The sequence below is a fragment of the Dioscorea cayenensis genome, chromosome 11, assembly GCF_009730915.1.
Source record: "Dioscorea cayenensis subsp. rotundata cultivar TDr96_F1 chromosome 11, TDr96_F1_v2_PseudoChromosome.rev07_lg8_w22 25.fasta, whole genome shotgun sequence".
NCBI lineage: Eukaryota > Viridiplantae > Streptophyta > Magnoliopsida > Dioscoreales > Dioscoreaceae > Dioscorea > Dioscorea cayenensis.
The window spans coordinates 4178046-4203596 of NC_052481.1; the positions used below are offsets into that span (position 1 = coordinate 4178046).

The following is a 25551-nucleotide window of genomic DNA, read 5'->3' on the forward strand; positions in this document are numbered from 1 at the left end:
AGGAAGAGGATTTATCACTTGGAATCACTAGAACTCATTGCAATTCTATACGAGTGTGAGGTTGAGAGGTTATTCAATTTCTCCTCCGGGACATGTACAGAGTTAGGCATGGTTAACCTTAGATTTGGGACCATGTATTTAAGGATCTCCACGACTCATTATTGCATCAGTTAGAAAGTATAATAGAGGGTTCTTGCACTTGAAACGATTGTCCTAGGCAGAACAATATCCGGTACCCCATTTATATCGATTGCCTTACCTTCTCCTTTACTTGTGCTTTCTTTCTTATTCTTTTACTTTTGTTATTTCACATCTTGTCACAAATATATCACTATTTATTTTTCACTTAGTTAAGAAACAATTTAAGTGTTTTTATTCCCTACTCCCTGTGGATACGATACCCCATTCATCTGGGATTTTATTACTTCAACAAACTCGTGCACTTACGGGACATATGCAAGGGGCGTTGTCAAAATATTGACCTGTGCTTGAGAATGCTTAATTGGTATATGCTTTGTAGAAGATAAACAAGTATCATGACTATTTATTTTTCTTTTTAGGAATCATTTTTATAGTCAAGAATTCTAGTGTGGTGTATAAGGGCACAAATTCATAATCATATCCTCTTAAAAATGGCTTCAAAACTAGAACCCAGAAGAGCTGCAGGTGGGATAGATTTAAGTGATGGAAATGCAGTTGTATCTGAAACTATTTCAAAAGCTAGATGGGATGACATAAAGACTGAATCGTTATTAAAGATATGTGTTGAGGAGGTTCAAGCTGATAATAGGCGCCACACCCACTTCACAAAAGAAGGATGGAAAAATATCATGGCAAAATTTTCTTTGAGAACATGGGTAAGTTATAACTACAAGAAATTAAAAAATAAATGGGACATACTAAAGAAAGAATTCTCCATGTAGGCAAAGCTAGTGGAGCACCAGACAAGCCTTGGCTAGGACCCTATTAAGTGGACAATTGTGGCAAGCGATGAATGGTGGGAAAGAAAAAGACAAGTGAGCTTACAAAAATTATTTATTCATCTAATTCTTATGTTATTATTATCTTGGAGTAATTATAATAAATTGTCTTTGTTTTATTGCATTGTTTGCAACAGGAAAACCCAGAATATTTGAAATGGCGAAATGAGGGTCCAAAACTCCTAGACATGATGGAGATTTATTTTAAAGATGTGGTAGCGATAGGGTACATGGCAATGGTGCCATATGCAGACCCATCTACTGACAATGAAGTTTCTAATCATGATGTTCATAATGAGATGAATGAAAGAGAAACAAATGCAGACAACTTTCACATTGGCGATGCAACTCCTGAACAATGTAATGATACCCCAAGGCCTGAAACTAGCACATCACAAGATAAGAAGAAATGAACACTTCACGAAAAGAAAGAAAAAGTGCAACGGACAAATTACAAGAATCATTCGATCGTCTTATGTCTGGGATGGATAAAAGCTGAAGACGAGGATCTCTATAGTATTGGCAAATGCATGGATTTGTTAGACATGATGCCCGGGGTTGAACGAGGGAGCCCAGAGTACTACCTCATGGTCAGGATGTTTGCAAGGAAAACTTATAGAGAGACCTTCGTGCACCTAATGAATAGGGATCCATTACTTGTTAAGGGCTGGTTGAACATATTCAATATGGACAACATCGACCGATTTTAACTTTAACAATAGTGCATTTATCCTTATATATGTTTGCACTTGTTCGCTATGTTGAACGTAGTTTGTTTTTGTGTTGAAGTTGTTGCTTTGAACTTAGTTCTCATGCTTATTTATAATTTGTTTTGTTAAACTTGTTTCTTATGCCTTTGGATTTGTTGAATATTTGTTAGAAACATTTGTTGTGTTAAACTTGTTTCTTATGTCTTTGGATTTGTTGAATATTTGTTAGAAACATTTGTTGTGTTAAACTTGTTTCTTATGGCTTAAGATTTGCTGAATTTTTTTTTGTTACGTGTTTGCCTTGTATGTTATCGTATTTATCATTTATTATGGTTTATGTAGGTATAACTAGACAATGGATTTTGTGTCTGACTCAAATACAGAATTGAATGAGAGGATATCTGATTCAGAAGATGAAGATAGCAATTTGGATTTCTCATGGGAATTACTTGGAAAGATATATGCAGGTGCAGCAGTTGCACAATATCAATATATGAAGTTAATGTTAAAGAATGAGAAAAGAACATCTTCCGTGACTGGTCACATGTGGGTCAATGAGATACTGAATGGATCTGCAAATCGATTCTTTGAGCAATTTTGTATGCAAAAGTCTGTATTTAGGTGTTTGGTGACTGAACTTACTCAAAAGTATGGTCTACAACATACGAGAAATGTCACCGCTGAAGAAGCAGTACTAATATTCTTATATACAATTGGACAAGGAGTTACTTGTAGAAATGTGGAAGAGAGGTTTCAACATTCTGGAGAGATAGTGCATCGACAGTTTCATTGAGTGTTGAAAGCTGTCCACAAACTTGAAAATGATATCATTAGACTAGTAGATAGGAATTTCAGAGATGTGGCGGAGCACATCCATGGTGATGATCGATATTGGCCTTACTTCAAAGATTGCATTGGAGCAATTGATGGAACACATGTGGCAATGTCCCCGCTGACAAACAAATCCCGTTCATGAATAGGAAAGGGTACACATCAACCAATATTTTAGCTGTATGTGACTTCAATATGTGTTTCACATATGCACTTATTGGTTGGGAGGGATCGGCGCACGACACACGTATTCTACTTGATGTTTTACAAAATCCATCTATGAAGTTTCCTCAACCACCAGAAGGTTCGTAATTACCTAAAATAAATTTTAATTTCTACTTCTACTTTCTTATTTTTTTAATTATATCTTTTGATTATATTTTTTGTAGGAAAATATTACCTTGTGGATTCTGGATATCCTACCATGAAAGGGTTTCTAGGGCCATATAAGAGTGAAAGGTATCACATTCCACAATTTAAGATGTCTCGTGCTTCTAGGTCTCCTAATGAAGTATTCAACTATCATCACTCTAGTCTGAGGAGTGTTATTGAAAGAACATTTCGGGTTTGTAAGGCAAGATGGAGGATTCTACAAAATATGACCACGTACACAATGAAGGTACAATTTCAAATTATATGGGCATGTTTTGCTCTACATAGTTATATTCGAAGAATGGGAAACAATTATTTAGATTCTCTTGAGGGCCTTGAAGACATTAACCAATTCCAAGAAAGAGAATTGGGCTTTGAGGATGATGGTGAAAGTTCATGGCAACAACCAACCAATGAAGACACCAAACAAATGATTAGAGTTAGAAACACTATTCGGAATCAACTCTCCAATCAAGGTACAAGTTGATTTTGCAATGTTTGTAAAAATGTTGTTATGGGTATTGTGAGTGTTAAAAAATCATTTGTATTCTTGTTATTAATTGTTGTATTGGTTGTTGTAGTTGTTAAAGCATATTAATATTGTTGTTGTTGTTATGGTAAAATATGCAATCTACTTGTAAGATGTTATTTAATGCGAATTTTATTGTACTAGTACTTAACAATATTGTTCCTCCATTGTAGAAATTATTAGTTGAATATTTATTATCATAATGTATTAAAAATAATAATAATAATAATAACAACAACAACAACAACAACAACAACAACAATAATAATAATAAGAACAACAAAAAAAACAATAACAACAACAACAACAATAATAATAATAATAATAAGAACAACAACAAAAAAAAACAATAACAACAACAATAATAATAGCCCTCATAATAATAATAATAGTAGTAATAATAATAATAATAATACATTTAATTATAAAAATAACAATAGTGACAAATATTATTTATTTGTTAACTAAGGCATGTGAGTAATGTATAATTATTGAGTTATTATCATAATTCAGTAAAAAAGCATTTTAGTAATTTCTCGCTATATAAGTACTTTTGAAATAAACATCCAAACATTTTCACAACTGGAAAAGTGCTTCTGAATCTACTACATACAAACAAAAAGATATACATAAACACTTAACTTACTTTAAAAGTATTCTTTCCAAAAAGTGCTTTAAAAAAGCACTTTTATTAAAAGCCAATCGAAACGAGCCCTTAGAAAGAAATCTTATCTCACTACTCAAGAAGAAAAGGAAGATATGGCAGCAATTTCGTACTCTTCTACAGTTGGGAGTCTCATGTATGCTATGATATGTACCCGGCAAGATATTGCTCATGCAGTTGGTTTAGTCGGCATATTTCTCTCTAATCCAAGTAGAGTTCACTAGGAGGCTGTGAAGTGGATCTTTAGATATATGAGAGGTACTTCCAAGATGTGTTTAGGTTTTGGAGGTTCAGAACCAATTCTAGAAGGATACACAGATGCAAATATGGCAGACGACCTTGATAATAGAAAGTCAACTTCATGGTTTGTGTTTACTTTTGCAGGGGAAACTATTTTATGGCAATCCAAATTGAAAAAATGTATAGCTTTATCCACCACTGAAGTATAGTATATTTCTTTAAGTGAAGCAGGCAAAAAAAATGCTTTGGATGAAAATATTTCTTCAAGAATTGGGCTTGAAACAAGATGAATATATAGTTAATTTTGATAGATAGAGTACATTGGAATTAAGAAAAAATGTCACATATCATTGTTGCACTAAGCATATTGATGTGAGGTACCATTGGATTCGTAATGCCATAAACAAGCAAGAAATATATCTAAAGAAGATTTTCACTAATAAAAATTCAGCTAATATATTGACTAAAGCGGTGACTCCTGATAAACATCAGTTCTGTACCAAAACAGTGGGACTGAGTTGTAAATAAGGAGTTGAAGTGTGGACATTTCCCCATGGGCTGGAGGGGGAGATTGTTGGTTTGGTGGCCAAACTTTGATCCAGCCCATTTATTATTAATAAATAAAGACAAGGGAAAAATACAAAAGAAACCCTAAACATAAATATGTGGGTATGGAGAAGGCGGCCAATCAAAGAAAAAAAGAAAAAGTAGCATGGTTTTGTTCTCTGTGTGCATTTGAAGGAGGAAGACGAAGAAAGCATCTCTTCTTCTATTGAATCCTAATCAAATTAGCAAGTTTGTTTGGAGCAATCTTGGAAGGTAATTTCTCTAGTTTTTTCTTGGTGTGATCATTTAAGAAAGGGGTTTTCTAGAGATATTATTTGTATATTATTGGTGGTGATCTCAAGTGTAAATTTGCTTAAGGATTTTTTGTACTTGTTGATTTTGATAGTGGATTTGATTCGGAACAGGAGGGGTTTTCACATAAATTTTTGCGATTGCTTGATTGATTACATTTATTGTTCAATTTAGTACCCCAAATTATTCTATTTACATCAAAAAAAAAGAATTTACGGTGAAAAACTCAACAACAAGCTTATCAAAAATATATAGCTAAATATAAATTTTTATAACATATATACACACAATAAATTTAAGGGTGAAAATGTAAATTATGTTAAATAAAGATGGTACAAATTCCACATTAAAAAGCCTTAAAAATTAATGAAAACTTCAAAGGAAATCCCTACCTTTAACAATATGTTATTGGTCAAAGTTTTATGTATGTTTAAATTATACATAAAATAATTTAAATTATAATTATAATTAAATATTTTAATTAAATAAATTCCTTTAATTATTATCCATTTTTAATTACTATACTTAAATATTTAAATAAAATAATACATGTAAACATTATCCACAAAATGTTTTAGTTAAATGTTTTAATTAAATAATTCACTACAATTATTTAAAGCAAAAGTACAAATGTAATTTTCAAGCCAAATGAGACTCTTTCTGATTTTGGGGGGAATGAGATTCTTCAATGAGAAGGATTTCTACTCCTTAATGAAAATACTATTCACTCCGTTACTAGAGACCAAATAATGGCCAACGGTGAAAGGCAAAATGATTACTATTTTAACATCGATGGTTACATTAGTCTAAACACACCCTTAAAGATTTGGACCACTTTTGTGAAGTACTATTATGTTTTTATGTATTCAAAGCTCCCTATTATATTTCCCTTGTAAATTTAATGATTACAGAGGCATTAGTTCAATCTCTACCATGGATATTGGACTTTTGGAATTCAAAAGGCAGCAAACTAGTGTTGCAGTGCAACCATCTTTATTTTTTATATTCATTATGCTCTATAGTTTTATCTTTTAATTAACCAAATTAAGTTTGTTCTTGGTTTATAAATAAATTCAATAAGTTAAATAACTTATGAGAATAAAATAACATGTTATTCTTTTGTAATTAAGTAATAATAAGTGTCACATGATCATAAGACTCATATATATATATATATATATATAATAGCAGCCATATTAAGAGAAATACTTCAATAGTATATCATAGGATAACAATCATGTAAGATATATGATGAATATAATGTTCTATGTATCTAGGATAAGATTCATATTAGAACTATTTAACAATATTTCTTAATTAACTTGTAAAGAGTTAAGACATAAATAATTTATATTGAATAATGCTACCTCTAGTTGTATAATGTAAGTGTCAAGATAAGGATTATAATAATAATATTATTATTATGTAATTTGTGTACTTTATATGTAAACTAAGATATTTGATTTTGTAGATTGTAGTTGTTGCTAGTAAATATTGAACAATGTTTAACATTATCTCTTAAAGAATGTACAAAATATTTAAAATTTAAAATGACTTTTTTCACTAATTATGGAAAAATATTAATGAAACCATTATTACTAAGGTGTTATTGTTAACTTGTAAAAAAAAATAAAATTAAAGGAAAATGATTAAAGATTTTATTTTTTATAAGATTTTTTTTTTCATTTTGCAAAATTATATGATGGTTGTTTTGCTAAAATAATGTGTATGATTTCCTATTTTAAATTTGTATAATTTGGAAAGAAGAGAGAAAAAAATTATTTTTAATTCATTTACACTAGAGCAATTGGAGCTAAGAGATTAATAAAAACTTATTGGAGATTTATGATATGAACTTATTGTTGGTTCATTGGTTGAATGCTAAAAAAATCTTAAAAGGTCCTCAGTTTAATTCTTTATGAAATTAATTGTAAGAGGTTTTTATTTTTATAGAACAATTAGAGCTAAGTGAGTCATAGAAACTTATTGGACATCTATAATCAAAAGTATTGTTGGTTCATTCGTTGAATGTTAAAATTTTTTTAAGAGATCTTCAATTCAACTCTTAACTCTTCTATTAAATGAACTCAAAGAGTTCTTATTTATTTATTATATCTAATTTTCATAGTTAAAGATACATGTGATGTGGTTTAAAAATTAGAATTCTAACCTAAACTCCTATCTTAGTGATCTGGAAAGAAGTTTAAAGAGAAGCTATTTGATTGGTTGATTAGGAAAGCACAACTCATATTAGAGATACACTTTAGAATGTTCAGGATTTTTTGAATCATAAAATTGAGTTTTGGGTTAACATTCTTATTCACAAATATAAGTATTTCAATTTTTGGACTCATTCAATTCTAGTTGGATGTTCATGTCTATTTAGAGGGCTCTACAAAACTACAAATGTTACTAAGCTGTATTTGTGTATAGAAATTATCAATCCTTTTAAAATGAGTGTGCTTTATGACATGGGCATTCAAAATTCATGGCTTCAATAATTGTTGCAATCTTGTGGTTGGTTGGGAAAGCCCAATGTGACAACATTTTCAACCAAAAAAAAAAAAAATCCCTAACTACAACCAACTTGGTAAATGGTTGTGGATCATGTTGAAGATTATAGCATTACTCCAAATCATTAGGCTTGGAAGAGTTTCTTCCTAATTAATAGACCAAATCCTAGGAGTTATAGTATTTTTTCGACAACTTGCTGGAATATGGAAACAAGTAAAGGTGGAGTGGCCTTTTGCATTATTGACCATAATGCTTGAGTTTGTATTGCAAGAAGCTGTTGTTTAGAGGTTAGATAGAGGCTGGATGTGGGAATGAAAGTGCTACTAATTGCTCTGACATATGCCAGCCATTCCAACTTAAAGCTAACAAACTTGTTTCTCAACTGCCAAGAAACTTTGAGATGGGTGGAAGGTTTGGAGGATGAAGGTCATGGATGTTCGTGGGACATGATGTCTAGACTTTAGCAGGAGCTTTTAAAGTTGAAATTTCCAAAGGCTTGTCTCATTCCATAGAGTTGGAATCAAACAACAGCTACCTTGGCTAGGCATGGTGCTAATATGGTCCACTTATTTTTGTTCCATAGGGGAATGGAGAAACCCAAGTGGTTAATGCGGATGATGGAAAAGATAGGCTATTCCTTCTAAGTTGTTGTTGCTATAGTTCTCTTTGTCCTTGCCTTGCCTTGCCTTGCTTGTGGGTGTTCTTCAACCTCTGTTTTTTTTTAGTTTTTTTACCTTTGTCTTAGCTACTTTGTAGCCCTTTTTTCAAAAAATAAAAATAAAAATAAAAATAAAAATCTAGACAAGTGCTCTCATGCAGTGATTCAAGGTTAAGCTTAACTCTCAATAAGATCAAAAGCTTTACAAGATATTTAATTAAAGAGATCTTTGGAGATCTTATATAAGAGGAGATAGCAATTAGGCCACTGCTATGAGAGTACACAGTCTAACTATCTAATAATCTCCATGAAAATATAAAAAGCACATGGCCAAAGAGCGTGCCAACCCTGATTTTACTCAAGTGTTGGATAAGACATTTATTGAAGTTAAATTATGATTTAAGAGTTATAGCTCAAAGCATAGCTTGCTACTACTCCTATCAGTTGGAAATTTTATTGAAACACCAATGTTCAAGTCTTACAAAGATATCTTAGTCTATTATCTTATGAGATCTCAGGTTCTTCCTTTCATCTTTACCTATCTTTCACCTTGATTTTATAAAATCCATTGTTCATGCCTTCTTATTATTGTCTCGCTTGAAAACTTAATATTCATATAAATTCCTCATTGATAATCACTCTATACATATACTTTGTTGTCATGACTTAGGTTATAATTGTAATAGATGATAGTTAGAATTGGACCAGCCCAGGGCCAATACTAGAGCTATGAAGATTTAAATCCTTTTGACAACGAAACCCAAGTAAGAAACCCCTTTTTTCTTGCAAAATGACCCCACATTGAAAAATAGACAAAAAGCTCACACACTTATATATACTCTTTGCCTTGCCTTCTTGAATAAGTCTTTTGAGCTCATGCTGGATTGCATGTTCTGTATCATACATGTGCACACACATTGTACATTTGGCAAACAGGCAAACAGTCAACAGCGCATGTGGTGATGGTCCTCACTTTGCTAGCGGTCTATATATATATATATCATTTCCATTTTATTTTTTTGCTTCTTTAATTATCAGTTGTTATCTCCAAACAAATAATCTTATAGCCATTAGATACATTCATCCTAATAGATCCTATTTGGACAATTGGATAACCTCTCCCATATATATATATATATATATTGTTTTACTGGACCAAAATTAACTAAGCCATTTTTTTACTGTAGACCCTAACAGAGTTGGAAGTTCTTACTAAAAAAATCTCCTTTATCTCACTATCTTTTGTGTTGAAATGTGTTTTTCTTTCCACACTCTTTTCAGTCCCTTGCTACACCTTTATCAAGTGAGAACACAGCCTGTTAGCAGAGCAAGAAAATTACACAGCTGAAGCACAATAAATTTCTAAAATGTATGCCTAATCTTTCGTTGAGAAGTAAGAACTGCAAGTTCTTTTTCAGCTGTTTTTTTTTATAATATTTTTTAAGTGCCTTGTTTTACTTGGTCAATATGGCAATTAGTCAAAACATGGTACAATAGATGAGATTTTTGAGGTTTTTTCCCCTCTATTTGATAAATTTGAAGGAACTTCCCTATCCAGTCTTTTGACTTTGGGTGGCTAGTAGTTTCAACATACAGGCTGAGAAGTTCATAAGACACAGTTAATTACAAATTATGTCTTCAGGATTTAATTTAGTTTCACATTTTCATGATCAGAATATTACTTTTTAGATTTTTGTTTCCAAAATAAAACATTGCCTATATGATCAAATGTAAATGTTGTGCTATCAAACTTTATGTCATTTCATGGAATGGAACCTAATTCATTTCACTTGTTAAAGCTCACAACTGCAGTGTTTAGATATATTTTTACATTGCACATGACTCTTGAACTATTTGAGGCTTCTTTGAGTGATAATCTGTTTCCCTCATGGATCATGGTAACTTGTTTTGACTTGTGCAAGGTCTTACACTTTATGCAACTATAATCTTGACTTCTGATTTTTAATTTGTACAATGTTCTCAATAATTTGTAATTCTATCATTGACTAACACATTTGGGATGTTTAGAATAAGACAGAGTTGTTGAAAAGGCCAACATGAAAATAAAGTCTTCTCCAACTTGTGGCTATCTTTGTCTGTCTTATCCAAGATCCAAACACCAGCTGCTCCATTTTTCTTCTTGTTTTAGTACTTACACCATGTGGTGGAAACTTGTTGTATATCCATCCAATTTTTAGTGCTTACCTGGCATTATATCAGCCATGTATTTTTGCAGCCAATTTTTAGTACTAGACATATATTTCTGCAGACTTGTTTAGGATAATTCACATTTGTCTCCAAGGTAATAATATTACTGTACATTTTGAGTACATATCCTTTGTCTTATCTTCCAATACCATCACACTTGAGCATGCAGTCCCTTAAATATGGAGAAAGAGCTATGATGGTGGCATTTCCTCCAATACGTGTACACATGATAAAATGACATGTAACTTGGAAGAAAGGAGCTTTTGATTCACATAATATTCTTAGAGGTTAGGTGAAGTAGTTGTCCTTTTGTAGGTTCATAGCTGACCAACCAAACATCAAGGTATCTCTTGTAAGAAAGGTTAATTAGAAATGTCCCCATAAACACATCATGCAGTTCTACTCAGCAGAAATTATGACATTATATTTTCTAAATGATGCAATGTTTTAAAATATGAGATTGACATATATTCATTAAGAAATAAGGATGAGAAGGATGTTGATCTTGTTACTAACGGATGATATTGTTGAGTTAGCCCCACTTGGGAGGATCTATGAATAAATGTAGGTCCTATCCACATAATTAACAATAAAAAAAACTATGTCAATATCTAGGAGTTACCGTGCATATGAAGTGAGAAACTAGGATGAAGTGAAGGGAAAGACTCAAGAGCTAGGACAGGATAAACTAGGATTTCATTCAAACTTTGGGTAGAGGATTGTTGCAAAAAGTTCTTGTTTGATCCTTCATTTGATTCCTTCTTGACGTCTTTTGTTTTTCATCTCTTATGGGATGATGCGTGTGTTACGTCCCTCCATTAGTGATTGTTGTTACCAAGGTTGTCAGACCCGGCCCGGGCAATGACCCGGCTAAGCCCAGGGGTCAGGGGTCAATGGGTTCAACCGGGTCGAACCGGGGTTGAACCGGGGTCAATAATTAAATATAAAAAAATATTATAATAATTAATAATAAGCAAATATAATATTAAATCCATAATTATATTATAAAAAGCCCCTGCTCAAATTTGATATTTAAATTGATAAATGACCTTATATATGATGAGAGTTTTTCTAATTTTAGTCATTTATTTTTTTACATTTTTTTAAATATTTACAAATTTAATATATTAATATATAATTATCAAACTTCTCCCGTGTTATTTATTTATTTATTTGTTTATTGGTTGATTTTATTAAGATAAATAAGAAATTTAATTCATTAATTCTTATATCTCAATTGAGTTTTTATTTTTTTGTTTTTAAATTTTCTTATATTTTTTTATTTAATTAGAATACTTTTAATTTTATATTTTTTTATAATAAAAATTACACTCATTTATTGTTTTATTTTCTTAATAAATTAAATTTTTTTAGAAAGTATTTACATAATACATTAATATATTTTATTTTTTTAAATGTTAATTTTTTTGTTGGTATATATATATATATATATTGTAATTCTATTTATTGATTATAAATTATAAATTAATATTAATAAATATACACGATTTTTGTGGTTTTTTTAATGAGAAAAATAATCATAAATTATTAAATATTGTAAAAAATTAAACATTATGACTCGATTGACCCGTAGGGTCAACCGGTTCCCGATTGAACCGCCCTGGGTCACCGGGTTAACACCGGGTTTTTTAATACCCGGGTCAATAGGGATATCTGGGCAGACACTACTGGCTCCTGGTTTTTCCGGTTGAACCGGCCGGGCCGGTCCGGGTCAAACAACATTGGTTGTTACTATTGTGGTTGTATATTTTTAGTTGAATCTAGAAAGGATTTTGTTATCTTATTGTTAACATAGTGGAAATGTTTTGAAATGGTTTTAATATCCCGTGGTTTTTTACCTTTTGTTTTTCACACTAAATAGTGTCCTCATTTGTATGTTTTGATTGACTTTAACAATATTCGCTTTAAACCCCATTTTTTACATAAAAAGAGTCATATTAAAGACTACAATATCACGACTATAATGCTAGAGAATTTTTTACAGAACCCCGTATTTATTCCAGAGAATCTCCTAATTGTTCCAGAGCAACTAGAAGGAGAACACCGATAGACATATGCCGGTGCAGAGGTCATAAAGATTACAGGTAGAAATTTCTGATTTTAGCATTTTTGCTATAATACCCCTGCAAATTAATTGCTACAGTAATTTTTATATATATGAAAAAATAACCACAGTAACTCCATAAAAAAAGGGACCAGTTTTCTGAATTGTTATTGTCCTTCTCTCCGACAGACGTGCATTTCTAGGTTTTGGATATCAATGATTTGTCACATTAAGTATGAATTTACCTAATGAAGAACTAATGCTTGACTTCTATTTCCATAGCTGGGAAGTAAATGATATTATATGTCCACCATCCTCTGTCTCTCTCTCTCTCTCCAAATTTGTTTGCTTAAGCTACTACCAACCCCAATTTTAAATTAGTATAGGGTTTCTCTGATGTTTATTTCAGCTGTCATTACTTTGTATAATAAATGAGGACTCCATATACTGCCATTCATACATCTTTATCTCATGAAATAAATAATTGCTTCAAACTTCCAAATGGAGGTAGTATGAAAACTTTACAACCAAATATGATACTTAATTTTTACATCATCAAATCAATGAATTCAGTATTTGTGCTTCCTCTTCTATATATATGTCTTCACTTCCTGATCTAAAATACATCTGATTCAAGAAATAAGCCTGCAATCATGAAGAAACCAATCAAACTTTAATAAAACTGATAAAATATATAGAACAATATTATTAGTTAGAGAGGACCGGGGCATAGCCCAACGGTACCTACTTAGCATTGAATTTGAGAGGTCTCGAGTTCGAGCCTCTCAACTTGCAATGTATAATGTCCCCTGTGGGAGTTCAGTGTAAAGAGCCGCATGCATGCAGGGGGATTTTATCCTTAAAAAGTCTATAAGTTATAAGTTAACTTGACTAACAACACTTATCACTTTCGTAATAAAAAAAAATTTAAAAAAAAAAACTCACTCAAGAATGTCTTTCCATCCAAGTTCGTTGTCCAGGTTCTCTAAGTTCAGTTCATCCCAATCTCTTGAACTGTTACAGTCTTCAGTCCAGTTCATATGATCTTGTATATCCTTCTGATTTTCAGGTGAGACTGGAACCACTGAAGGTGCAGGATTGGCAGAGTAATTACCAAAGAGACCATTATTAGAGCCTGGACTATCAGGATTTGAAATCACTGCAGGCACTGACAATGCATCCTGAGAAACTCCCATTGATCCATGAACAAGCCCCTGATCAAATTGGTCATTGACTTGATGAGTTCCAATCAAAGCTGATGATGATTCCATAGTTGGATAGCGACAAGCTAAAAACTGCATCAGAATTTGAAGCAGCTGAAGTTTTGCAAGATTTGCAGCATCTGCTTGTAATCTGAGAGCATTTATATCAGTAGAGCATGTTAAGCTGTCATTGGAGTTTGTCGAAGCTAAGACTAAATTACGCAGAGAAGAAAACAGATTGAGATCAGTTCTCGGCTGATGTGTAACTGGATCAATACCCATTTGCAGGAGCTTCTTCTTCAGGTGAGTGTTCCAGTAATTCTTGATCTCATTATCAGTTCTTCCGGGTAAATGAGCAGCCATTGTTGACCACCTACAAAGAGTAATCAGCATCACAGCATTAGTTACTTTTTTACGCTCCTTTGATACGCGCTAGTCTATTTTAACAGGAAATAAAAATTACTTATTTCCAAGAATGGAATGGAGATGAATTATGAGTCTTTGTTCTTCATCATCGAATCGCCCTCGCTTAATATCCGGACGTAAATAATTTATCCACCGGAGTCTGCAGCTCTTGCCACTCCTGTTAAGTCCGGCGAGCTTAGGAAGCTGTATCCAACTCCCTTGGCCGTGTTTCTGTATGTGTTCGATGAGAATCTTGTCCTCCTCCGGCGTCCATGGGCCTTTCTTGATGCCGATTTCTTCGCAACACGGTGGCCTTCTCATTGATCAGGCTGTTTTCAACCCTTCAAATTGAGATAAATTTCTTTGCTATGAATGGTGCAACTAGCTATTTTTTTTAAAATAGAAGCAAGGTTTAGTAGGTATGTGCATTGTTTGTTAGAGAAGTGCATTTGGTTTTATAGGGCTGTGGTGTTGAAAAAGATGGCAGGTTTGTGTGTGGGAGACGCATCTCTTTCATGTAAAGAAAAAGAGATGCAATGTATTCAAAACTAGTGTCTAGCTCTGGGGCATTGCACATGCATATAATTAAGTTGATGGAGTTGAATGTACATTGATATCATTATCTAATCACAGTTTGCATGGAAATTTTGATATATATGCACAATAAGTGTTTGCTGTTATTGAATAAAAATATTTAAAAACTAATTTTACAATCATTAATATTAATGAAACCTTATCATTAGTTCCAAACAGGCAGAAAACATCAATAGTTTTAGCTTCATCAGCATTTTGCTAACTGAAGCTATGGACATTTATTTAGTTATTTATTAAAAAAAAAAAAAAGATTCTTACCTAGAGATCTTTCATGGTGTAAATGAAATGAAAAACAGAAACAAAAACATGAGAATTATCTTTGTTCTATTCATGGTTTAGTTGCTGTAAGCTGATCAACTTGTAATAAGCTCCATTTCTATGCTCTACAAGAGTCTTATGGTTCCCCTGCTCAATGATCTTCCCATCTTGCAAAACTGATATGATATCAGCATTCTGCACAGTCGATAACCGATGCGCAACCATGATTGTAGTTCTCGCTTGCATGACATTATCGAGTGCCCGTTGGACAATGTTTTCTGATTCAACATCGAGCGCACTCGTAGCCTCGTCGAGAAGCAAAATGGCGGGGTTCTTGATGATGGCTCTAGCAATGGCGATACGTTGCTTTTGTCCACCGGAGAGTTGGATGCCACGCTCTCCAACCTTGGTTGAGTAGCCTTCTGGGAGGGCACTAATGAAAGAATGCGCATTTGAGATCTTCGCGGCCTCGATAATCTCTGCCTCTGATGCATCATCCTTGCCATAAAAGATGTTTTCGTATATTGTTGTTGCAAATAGAGCAGGCTCCTGTTGAACAAGACCGATGCGGTTCCGAAGGGACTGCAGTTTAAACTCCCTGATATCTCTAGCTGCAGATTACCAGAAATAACATGCAAATATGAAGATCTCCACACAAAAAAATTGAAAATTCACTTTTATAAAAACGAGTGAAAATAAAATTAACACCAGCACATACCATCAATCATAACTTTCCCTGCAGTGGGATCATAGAATCTAAGAATAAGAGAAAGAACCGTGCTCTTCCCGGAGCCACTCATCCCAACCAATGCCATGGTTTTCCCAGAATTCACTGTCAAATCCAAATCTCTGAAGATCATATCACCTGGCCTTGAAGGGTAGCAAAACTCCACTCCCTTCAGCTCAACCATCCCACTAATATTTCCCGCATCAACCCCTGTGTCGCTCACCACCCCACTGCTCCTGTCCATCAATTCAAAAATTGATTCCACCATCTGATTCCCTTGGATAATATCTGGGAACAATGCCAAGGCCTCTGCCACGGCAAATGCAGTAATAATCAAGACCATAAAGCATCTAATGACAGATAGGAAGCTGATAAGTTCTTTGGCTATCAATACTGAGCTGTACCTGAAAATTTTACACCAGGAAACACTTTGCAAGGAGAAACATAGGCCTAGGAATCCAAATTTATCTTTAACCAAGACTAAGTTTAACATACCACATTGCCAGGCCATAAGAGGAGAAGAGACAGAACTGAGAGAAACCATAGACAATGCCTGTGATATGGCCACGTCGGTGAGAGCGCCTAGCAGGTTCATCCAGCTCACTGGCATATACTTTCAGAACTTTATCTTCCAAGCAAAATGATGCAACTGTGCGAATGTTGCTCACAGCCTCTGCAGCAAGCATGTTAGGTTTCAAATAAGTCTTGCTGAAATCGCCACCAAATCCTCTTAAGAAAAATTGCTGCAGTTTGAGAAACAAATGTTAAACTAGAGATGACGCTTCAACTTGTTTTTGGGTTCCTAGATGGTGAATGTGACGTGAATGAGAAATGATACCTCACTAATATTTGCACCGATTAAAAATGGAAAGGTGGCCACGATTACGAGAGTCAACCTCCAATTTAACATGAAAGTGATGACGAATGATGTTGTGATCAATCCAGCATTATGTAGAAGAATATGAGAGCGATCAACAACTATCGTTCGAAGCAGAGTTGCATCAGTTTCTAGACAAGACGACAGAAATGTGCTGGTATGACTAGTATCATCAAACCATCCAATCTCATTTTGTAGAATAGCTGGGATTCAATTGTTTATACCGAAGTCAATTAGATGTTTGCAAAGATCTTACAACATGATAAGATGTGCTCAATGACAAGAAAATACTAGTTAAAAGATTCACACGGTCGAGCATTAGAGTAATCAGTCTATTATGATTATCACTAAAAAAAAAAGCAATTTATGTTTTTCATTCCAATGAATCTGAACTGTATAAGCACTCATACTTCCACATAATCCTAAATTGAATTCAATAATGATTTCTGAACTTATTTGTTGACGTTCGCTTAGATGGTCAACAGAAAAATAACAGAAAGAAACAGCACAAGTTTACCTCTAAAAATCTTCTCGCGGACACGGAGAGCAAGTCTCTCGCCCATGATCCCAAAGTTGACATGCTGCACTGTATGAAAGACCAAGATAGAAAGAGAAGCACCACAGAAAAGGAAAACATTCTTCCTTATCTCCCTCTGGGTGCTCTCCCAGTCCATGTAGTAGGCAACAAGAGCCTGTGTCATCCAAAATGTTAATAATGGCATCTGAGCACCAGTCACAAAGGCACCAATGGTGCCAAACATACCAAAGATCCAATCAGGAGCAACCAGGGAATACAGTCTTCTGAGAGAAACAGACTTCACTTTCAGTTTCTCAGTTGCCTCCAAATGATAATAGTTAAAGGAATCCTTATCAGAGCAGAAACTGTGAAACTGTCTATCAGAGCCTCTGCACCAAAACATGAAAGAAAACAGAACACTGATCAACTCTCACAAATACGCAATAAGATATGACAGTTGTAGAGACCACTCAATATAATCACTAACCTTTTAGAATGTCCAATGACTGATGACCCTTGCACAGAACCAGATTCTTGAAACTGAATTAGTGATCGATAGGTGCTCTGTGGGTCAAGCATGAGCTCATCATGTGTTCCAATCTCCACAATCTTCCCATGTTGGACAACTGCAATTACATTTGCATTCCTAATTGTTGACAGACGATGTGTCACTATCACCGTCGTGCATCCCACCATTGCACAGTTAAGCCCCTCTTGTATGCTCTTCTCCGACTCTGCATCAAGCGCACTAGTGGCTTCATCAAGGAGGAGGATTCTGGGGTTCTTGAGAATTGCTCTTGCAATTGCAATCCGCTGCTTCTGTCCTCCTGATAGTTGGATTCCGCGTTCACCAACCTGCATCAAATCATCTCTAAATAACACTCTCACAGCTAAATGAAACAAGGCAGTAAATTTATAACCTGTGTCTCGTATTTATCAGGAAGGTTGTCGATGAACGACTTGGCATTTGATAGTGCAGTAGCACGAAAGATCTCCTCCAAAGTAGCGTCTTCCTTTCCATGGAGGATGTTCTCACGGATGCTCATGGAAAAAAGAGCAGGCTCTTGGTTAACCAACCCAATCTGTTGCCTCAGCCATTTCAGCTCTAACCTCTTGATGTCATGGCCATCCAGGAGTATACATCCAGAGAGAGGTTCGTAAAAACGTGCAATCAAGGAGATGATTGTACTCTTTCCAGAACCACTCCCACCAACAAGTGCGACAATTTTCCCTGCCGGGATGTCCAGAGTAAGCCCATCAAAGATAAGGACATCAGGCCTTGAAGGATAGCTATAACACAGGTCGCATAGCTGAATGTGCCCATCCACTTGATCCAAAGTATCTCCAGAGACTTTGCATGCTTTGTTAAACGCATTCCTCTCTATCATCTCCAAGATGGGGTATGCTGCTGCTTTGGCCTTGATGACTGCTGAGATGTTTGATGCTGCCTGTCCTAGTGACCTGCAACAATCCAATTCCAGAGCAAATTGCCTTTCAAACATTATGGTATTACATAGTTGAAACATTCGTTTAGATATGGGATAATGGTCCAATTTCAAACTTCAGAGCCTTACAAGCCAGCCACAAAGACAATGATGATTGTGGTGAATGCTTCTGCCCCATTGCAAATGCCCTTGTGAACAATACCACTGGTGAACCAGATAAGCAATGCCCATGAACAAGACAGCACACCATACACAGAACCCAGTCCGAGACCTTTGGCCCAAGCAACCTTGATCCCATATCTGTAAGTTTTTGAGAGCGCATTCATGTATGACTTCACAGCTTTCTCTTCTCCTACAAACGCTTGAACAGTGCGGATGTTTCCGATCACCTGCATTGCACAAATATCATATACAACTGCTGTCCACTGCACCGAATTTCACAAATAAAATAGAAGTATCAAAGATAAGGAAACAGGACCTCCTCTGCAATCTCTCCGGCCTCAACACAAGATTTCCGCACTTTGGCAACAAAAACAGCAGTGGCATAAGCAAATATGGCACCAGAAACTGCAATCAAGGGAACAACAGACAGTGTAACAAGGCTTATTTGCCAAATGTGAATGAATCCGATTGCAGAACCCACGACGAAGCGGCTCATACAGTGCACAATCTTCCCTATCTGCAAACACAATTTAAAGCAAACTCACGACATCTATTGCACAAAGTGATTATAGCAATGCAATCCTTAGGAGAATTTAATCATCAATAACAGTCATCTTTCACAGAATTCATACAATCAATTCTATGTATGAAAAAGGAACCTAATGAACCTTACGCAATAAAATGTCAGAACCTTTTTAAGATAAACTGATTTCAAGTTGAAAGAGAGAAAATTTTGCAGCAAATTCATATAAGACCAAATAATTTAAACTATTGCCACTGCTAAAAACACTGATTTATGACCTAGAAATTAGGAATCAATCAATAGTTCAGAATCAAGAGCATTCATTCTTAAATCCCACTGAATCTATGATTTCGCTATCAATTTAACCACTGAATTAGAAAAGGCAAAAAATTTCTCATGCTGTGCAAATCCACAAATACTCATACTCACAAATCCCAAAGAAATGCAAACAAATTGCAGACTAGAAACATGCAAACAATTAGATATGATGAAAAAAATCATGATCAAGATAATCGAATGCTCTCAAAGGAACAATTACGTATTCCAAACCCTACAGCTATAAATTTCAAATCAACTGAACTTTGAACGCACTAGTTCGCCAATGGCCATGGCAATGGCGGCGGTCGGAGTGGTGGGAACCAAAAGAAGAACCCTAGCCTGCCATCAGGATGGCCGTGGTCGGAGAAGTGGCTTCGCCGCCGGCCATGAAGCCGGCGGCGGAGCCCAAACTCGGCGGGTCGAGAGAAAAGTGCTTTTTGAGTGAGAAATTAATCAATATAATAACAATTCTATCTATTTTAATAATATTTTTTTTTTTTAATTATTTTAAATAATAAATTTATTAAAATAAATTTAAAATTCTATTTAATATTTTGAAATTGTAGCTTTAAAATTTATAATAATATGAAGATTTCAGGAATAAAAAAGCTTTTTCTTTTTAACTTTTTATTTATGACTAGGGGTGGCAATAATCTGTCCGGACTTGCCTCTGAGCTTTTGTCCGACCGGAATAAAAAGGGTTTTGGACATAAGATTTCGAAATCGCGGTAGGGTCCCGGACATGGATTGATTGTCCGGATTTAAATCCGGTGGTCCCGGACAGTAGAAATTCGGATAACGTACCCTTTTAACCCTTAAAAGCTTTAAAAGTCTGCACAACCCAGTCCCATTTGTTTTATGCCCATTCTTCAAAAAAACTTTAAACATATATTGTTTTTTTCTATTAAAGACTTAGATTTTTTTCTATAATTTGAGTTGAGTTTTTGGATTATTGATTTTTTGCATTTAATGTGAATTAAATTATTTTTGTATAATTTAATATTTGAGCTGAACTTAAAAAATAAACTTTATAGAATTCGGACAAATTTGGACATCCGGACAACCCTGGGTTTTAAAAATAAACGGGGTTTTGGACATGCTAAGTTTGTCCGGATTTCACAAACCCAGTGAGTCCGGACACAAGTTTTTTTATTTATATTAGTAGTTGTCCGGACCCGGTTTTGTCCGGACCCGAATTTTTGCCACCCCTATTTATGACTCTTGAAATATAGTAAAATTATTTGTCACCCCAACACCCTACTATATATATATATATATATATATATATATATATATCATTACATTTATTTATTACTTTGGATTTTTAATGCCTAACTTTGGTATAAAATGAAATTTTTATTTTTTTCTATAAAATATTTTAATAATACATATTGCTAAATATTAAATATGGAATTGGTTAAAATGAATACGTTTTGCTTTTTTTTTTGTTAAAAATAAAATTATATAATTAATTTTAACAAATTTGTCCTAATTTTTTTTAATTAAAATAGAAAATTTGAGTTTTTTTATAAATAGCTGATAAATGCCTCAATTTAAAAAAATTAGAAACGTACTTGGTGCCAACAGACGAAAGGTTTTTAACAAAAATTTGAGATTATATTCAAAACAAATTATAATAAAAGAGATTTTATACAAATAAAAGTAAAAAAATTTTGTTTAATTTAAAAACATTAAAATTGTTCAAGTGTAGCAAGTAATTTCATTATTTAAAAAAAAAAATTCTAAAGAAAAAAAAAACAGATGTCATATTAGATGGATGACTTGTTTTATGGAGACCAGACTTTTTAATTAATTAATTCCAATTAAACTAACTTTTTTAAAATTAAATATTTTTAATTAATAATGCTATTACAAACTTTAGAATTTATTTATTTTAAAAAAAAAACATGTGGTGTTTGCTCAATGGCATGGGCACCCTAGTCAGTGGCATTCAATGCTGTAATTAATAAGCAGTAACTCCTAACTACAAGATATCTTTTCAGAGACTATAATTATATGGATACTGACCTTGCAACTGGCCCTATTCATTCACTAACTCATTTATTATTTATTTATTTATGAGGGGCACTTTAAAATTTAAATACTTCACCATCTTGATAAATTATTTATAATTATTTATTTTTTTTCTCAGAAATAATTTTGTCTTCATCTATAACATATTGGTAAATATCTTTCTAGCTAACTTATTGTGAGCTATTCAATACTCTGTTTTTGAGAACATTCATGCATATGTTTTATAAAACAATCATTATTACAAAAAAAAAAGGACAAAATTTATAATTTTCTTCAATTTTTTTATCTGCCATGATTAATTAAATTTTATATACTAAAAAATTTAATTATTTCACAAAATTTTATAAAAAATAGTTATTTTTTTAAAATTACCTCTAATTTATATCTTCACATTTTCTCTCATATTTAATTTCAAAAAAAAAATTGAATAAAATATTAAAGGTAATTTTGAAAAAAAAAATAATAAATGATTTTTGATGTTAGAAAATGACAAGATAAAAAATAACATGAATTTGTGACAGATAAAAAAAAAGAGAGAATATTAAAAATTGCAATAAAAGTTATGTATAATTTTGATAATATATCAAGTCAAAAAAATACTATAAGTAAATTTTAATAATTTTCCACTGGCATTATTTATTGTGCCTTTTAGTTGGTGACCACTTTTTTTTTTTAAATTATTAATGCATTGTCCTATGATCAACTGTCAAAAATGAATATAGAGTCATATCATAAATAATCTATGGTGTAATTTTTTTCATAATAAGTATAAATATAAAAAATAAATAAATTCATGTATGTATAACCTTTTCGGCGATTGCATCTTGTATAACGTTAACATCGCTAGTGATGGTGGCGATAACTTCTCCGGTCGAGGTTTCAGTGTCGAAAAATGCAATATCTCTACACAATAATGATTGTAGATATTCGATTCTCATCTTCGCTACTTGTCTTTCTCCAGTATACATCCAACATGCAACCTCTATCATATGCATATACACAAACACGTACACAAAGAAAAGTTAGAGCATGCATGCATGGCATACATATTGATTAATATTAATTTACAAACAATATGTATATATATATTATAAGTTTAATTATTGTATAAGTCTCTGTAATTGTATACTTTCTGCTCTTTTAATCTTTGAAATATTTTTAGGTATAATTAAGTCTTTATATTTAATCGAATTAAGTCATTTTAGTCCGTTTTGCAAGGATTTGATTGTACCTAAAAATATTATTGTGGATTAAAATGACTCAGTTCTATTAAATATGAGGATTTAATTATATCTAAAAATATTAAAAAAATTAAAAAGACAGAAAATACATAATTATAGGGACCTATATGGCGTCGGCAATTAAACTTATATTATATTGTCAATTAATCATACAATCTACTATTTGGTTTTCATGGGAAACAGTGAAGTGTATATATATATAAAATATATCACGAATAAATTAGTAAAGTGATCATGTACTGTTATACATAAAGAATAAAAGTAATCATGGGGAAAAGTGAAGTACATATATATCATGAATAAATGAAGAAAAGTGATCATCTAATGCTATTCATAAAGAATAATAATGATGTGTTTATATATATAGTTATGTATAGTTATGTACCTATCCAAGCTGAGAAGAGGATGACTATTCCCAAGTAAACAAAATCAAGAGAATACTGCATGCAACAATGGAACAAGATGTAATGAAGTTAGTCTCACATAATTCTTGTATTTTATAAAATATGTGAAATATATATATATATGTATATATATATATATATATATATCTTATGTGAGTGCATGGCATGTATAAGACCTTGGAAACTTGGGTGGAGATGGAAGTAGGGAAAAGATAAGCAGCACCAAAGACATTAATGAGCTTTCCAAAACAAAGAAAGAAGACAGGAAGAGAAGCTCCATGAACACAAGCTCCAACAAAGCCAAAGGCCATGAGAGTGCAATCCCATGCATCTGCAAAGAAGAAGAGCTTAAACCATGAACCCTTTGTTTTCACCTTTCTCTTCTTCTTCTTCTTCATCTTCTTGTTCTTGTTCTTTTCTTGTTGTTCTTGTTCTTTGGTCGATCTTTCATTTTGCTTCTTTTCAGACACTACTTCTTCATGATTGTTGTTCTCAATGATTGCTTCTCCAAACATGGCCATCTTGGCCTTATCTGTTTGGATAAGAAGAGCAAAAAAGAAGTATAGGGTTTTGACAAAAGTGTAAGAGAGGTGGAGCTTGCTAGTGAAGTGTGCCCTTGTATTTATAATAACTATATAAATGTCACACGCTCAGAAGTACTTTAAATTTTAATTAATTAATTAACTAATTAATATCTATACGTACTCGGTCGCTACCAAAATTTTTCAAGGAACAAATAAATAATTTTTTTATTACATTTAATTTTTATTTATATTAAATATAGTATTAATAATTTAAAAAAATTAATTGTGTTTATTTATTTCACCATATAATAAATCTTTTAAAATTAAGGCATGGCAACAATTTCTATTGTAGAGATTTATCAATTTTGATTTATGGAGTTGTTTAATGATATAATTAGAGGTTTCATTATAAGTCTATATATAATATTGTTTCAAAATCCTTAAAATTATAAAAATTTAATGCCACATAAGAGAATTTGCCTGGGAATTTGCCTAATTTAATGTATAGTCCTTTCACCTACCAACTATTTAAGAATTTGAGTTAAAGCACTTGAGAGTTCTATAACAAATATATCTCTTCCAACCAGTGTTTATTTTCATACACAACTATTCGAAATCACTTGTCTAAGTATTATAAATCTCTATCACTTAAACCAAATTCTTATTAGTTAATTTTTTTATTTTTATAATCATTATATTGCTGATAATGTTTTTTCAAAATAATTTGTATGTATATTTACTTAATTAAATTTTGGAACAACATTAACTCATCTTGGGATATTTTGGAATAACATTAACTCATCTTGGGACATTTCATGTGTTTGGTTGGTTGTTGAGTACTTATTGGACAATCAAACCCACAACTCCATTAATTCACATACAAATAATTCTTTTCCCATATTTAATTATTTAAATAAATATCCATAATATTAATATAAACTAAAATCTATTACTTTATAAAATTACCCAATAACCTTTTTTTTTACTTTTATTTGTCCCTATTCATCCTTAAGCTTTATGGGCCGTTTATTACAACATAATAAAATTACTATGATAATACGAGTGGAAATGTTATATGGTTAAAAATATTACTGAAATTTGATATAATTATGTTTGGTTAGAAACTCTTATTATGGAGAATAGTTCATTGTTGTGTTTCATTGTCATGGTAATCAATTTGCTACAATATAAGAAGTTATAAGATTACCACGGTAATCCAAGGTAGACACCAAATTTGGTGGTAGGATTACCAATTTTCTTGATAATATTTATAAGTTGATAATGTAATATTACCATCTAAATTATCACTGGTGCAATACCAAATATAGTAATATTTTAGATTACCACGTAACACGTGGTAATCTTTCTATATTACCGCGAACCAAACGGCCCTTATTATTCTTTGTCAGTCAAACTTGGTTAATTCCTCAATTAATGAAGGCATTTTATGTGACATGCAATACGGCCAAATGAATAAAATCACAATTTTTTTGAATAAATGTTTATTTGAAACCTATAAATAAACCAAGGGTTTGTTTGAACCTATTATCAAGCATATGATTTAATTAGTTAATGTAATTGGAAAATTTAAAATGTAAAATAAAATCTCATTAAAATATACATAAATGAGTTTGATTTTTTTTAAATAAATAAACTTACCACTTATCATTACACTGTATAAACCCAAGTTT

The 25551-nt window shown here is 32.5% G+C and overlaps 3 protein-coding genes across 7 annotated transcripts; 1 reads left to right on the forward strand and 2 right to left on the reverse strand.

The window, feature by feature from the left end:
• Window positions 1-2662: 2662 nt before the first annotated feature.
• Window positions 2663-3491, forward strand: LOC120271534. Its single transcript, XM_039278224.1, has 4 exons — window positions 2663-2825; window positions 2911-2980; window positions 3182-3369; window positions 3475-3491. Exons 1-4 carry the CDS (start codon window positions 2663-2665, stop codon window positions 3489-3491), a joined length of 438 nt encoding a protein of 145 aa, XP_039134158.1.
• Window positions 3492-13137: 9646 nt separating this feature from the next.
• LOC120272348 (transcription factor MYB93-like) lies at window positions 13138-14644 on the reverse strand. Its single transcript, XM_039279165.1, has 3 exons — window positions 14295-14644; window positions 13575-14204; window positions 13138-13274 (listed from the first exon to the last, which is right to left on the reverse strand). The coding sequence occupies exons 1-3, from the start codon at window positions 14555-14557 to the stop codon at window positions 13262-13264; spliced, it is 906 nt and encodes a 301-aa protein (XP_039135099.1). The 5' UTR covers window positions 14558-14644; the 3' UTR covers window positions 13138-13261.
• A 308-nt stretch (window positions 14645-14952) lies between these two features.
• On the reverse strand, window positions 14953-23921 carry LOC120271813 (ABC transporter B family member 2-like). 5 transcript variants are annotated; one of them, XM_039278484.1, is made up of 12 exons: window positions 23711-23921; window positions 23318-23372; window positions 22498-22673; window positions 19133-19333; window positions 18784-19043; window positions 18130-18670; window positions 17697-18064; window positions 17210-17598; window positions 16654-16895; window positions 16311-16558; window positions 15807-16219; window positions 14953-15699 (listed from the first exon to the last, which is right to left on the reverse strand). In XM_039278484.1, exons 1-12 carry the CDS (start codon window positions 23855-23857, stop codon window positions 15155-15157), a joined length of 3585 nt encoding a protein of 1194 aa, XP_039134418.1. In that variant the 5' UTR covers window positions 23858-23921; the 3' UTR covers window positions 14953-15154. The 5 variants fall into 5 exon arrangements, with proteins under 5 accessions (XP_039134418.1, XP_039134417.1, XP_039134419.1 ...); XM_039278483.1 differs by having other exon boundaries at window positions 23513-23921; XM_039278485.1 differs by lacking the exon at window positions 16654-16895 and having other exon boundaries at window positions 16311-16488; window positions 23513-23921.
• Between the last annotated feature and the right edge of the window lie 1630 nt (window positions 23922-25551).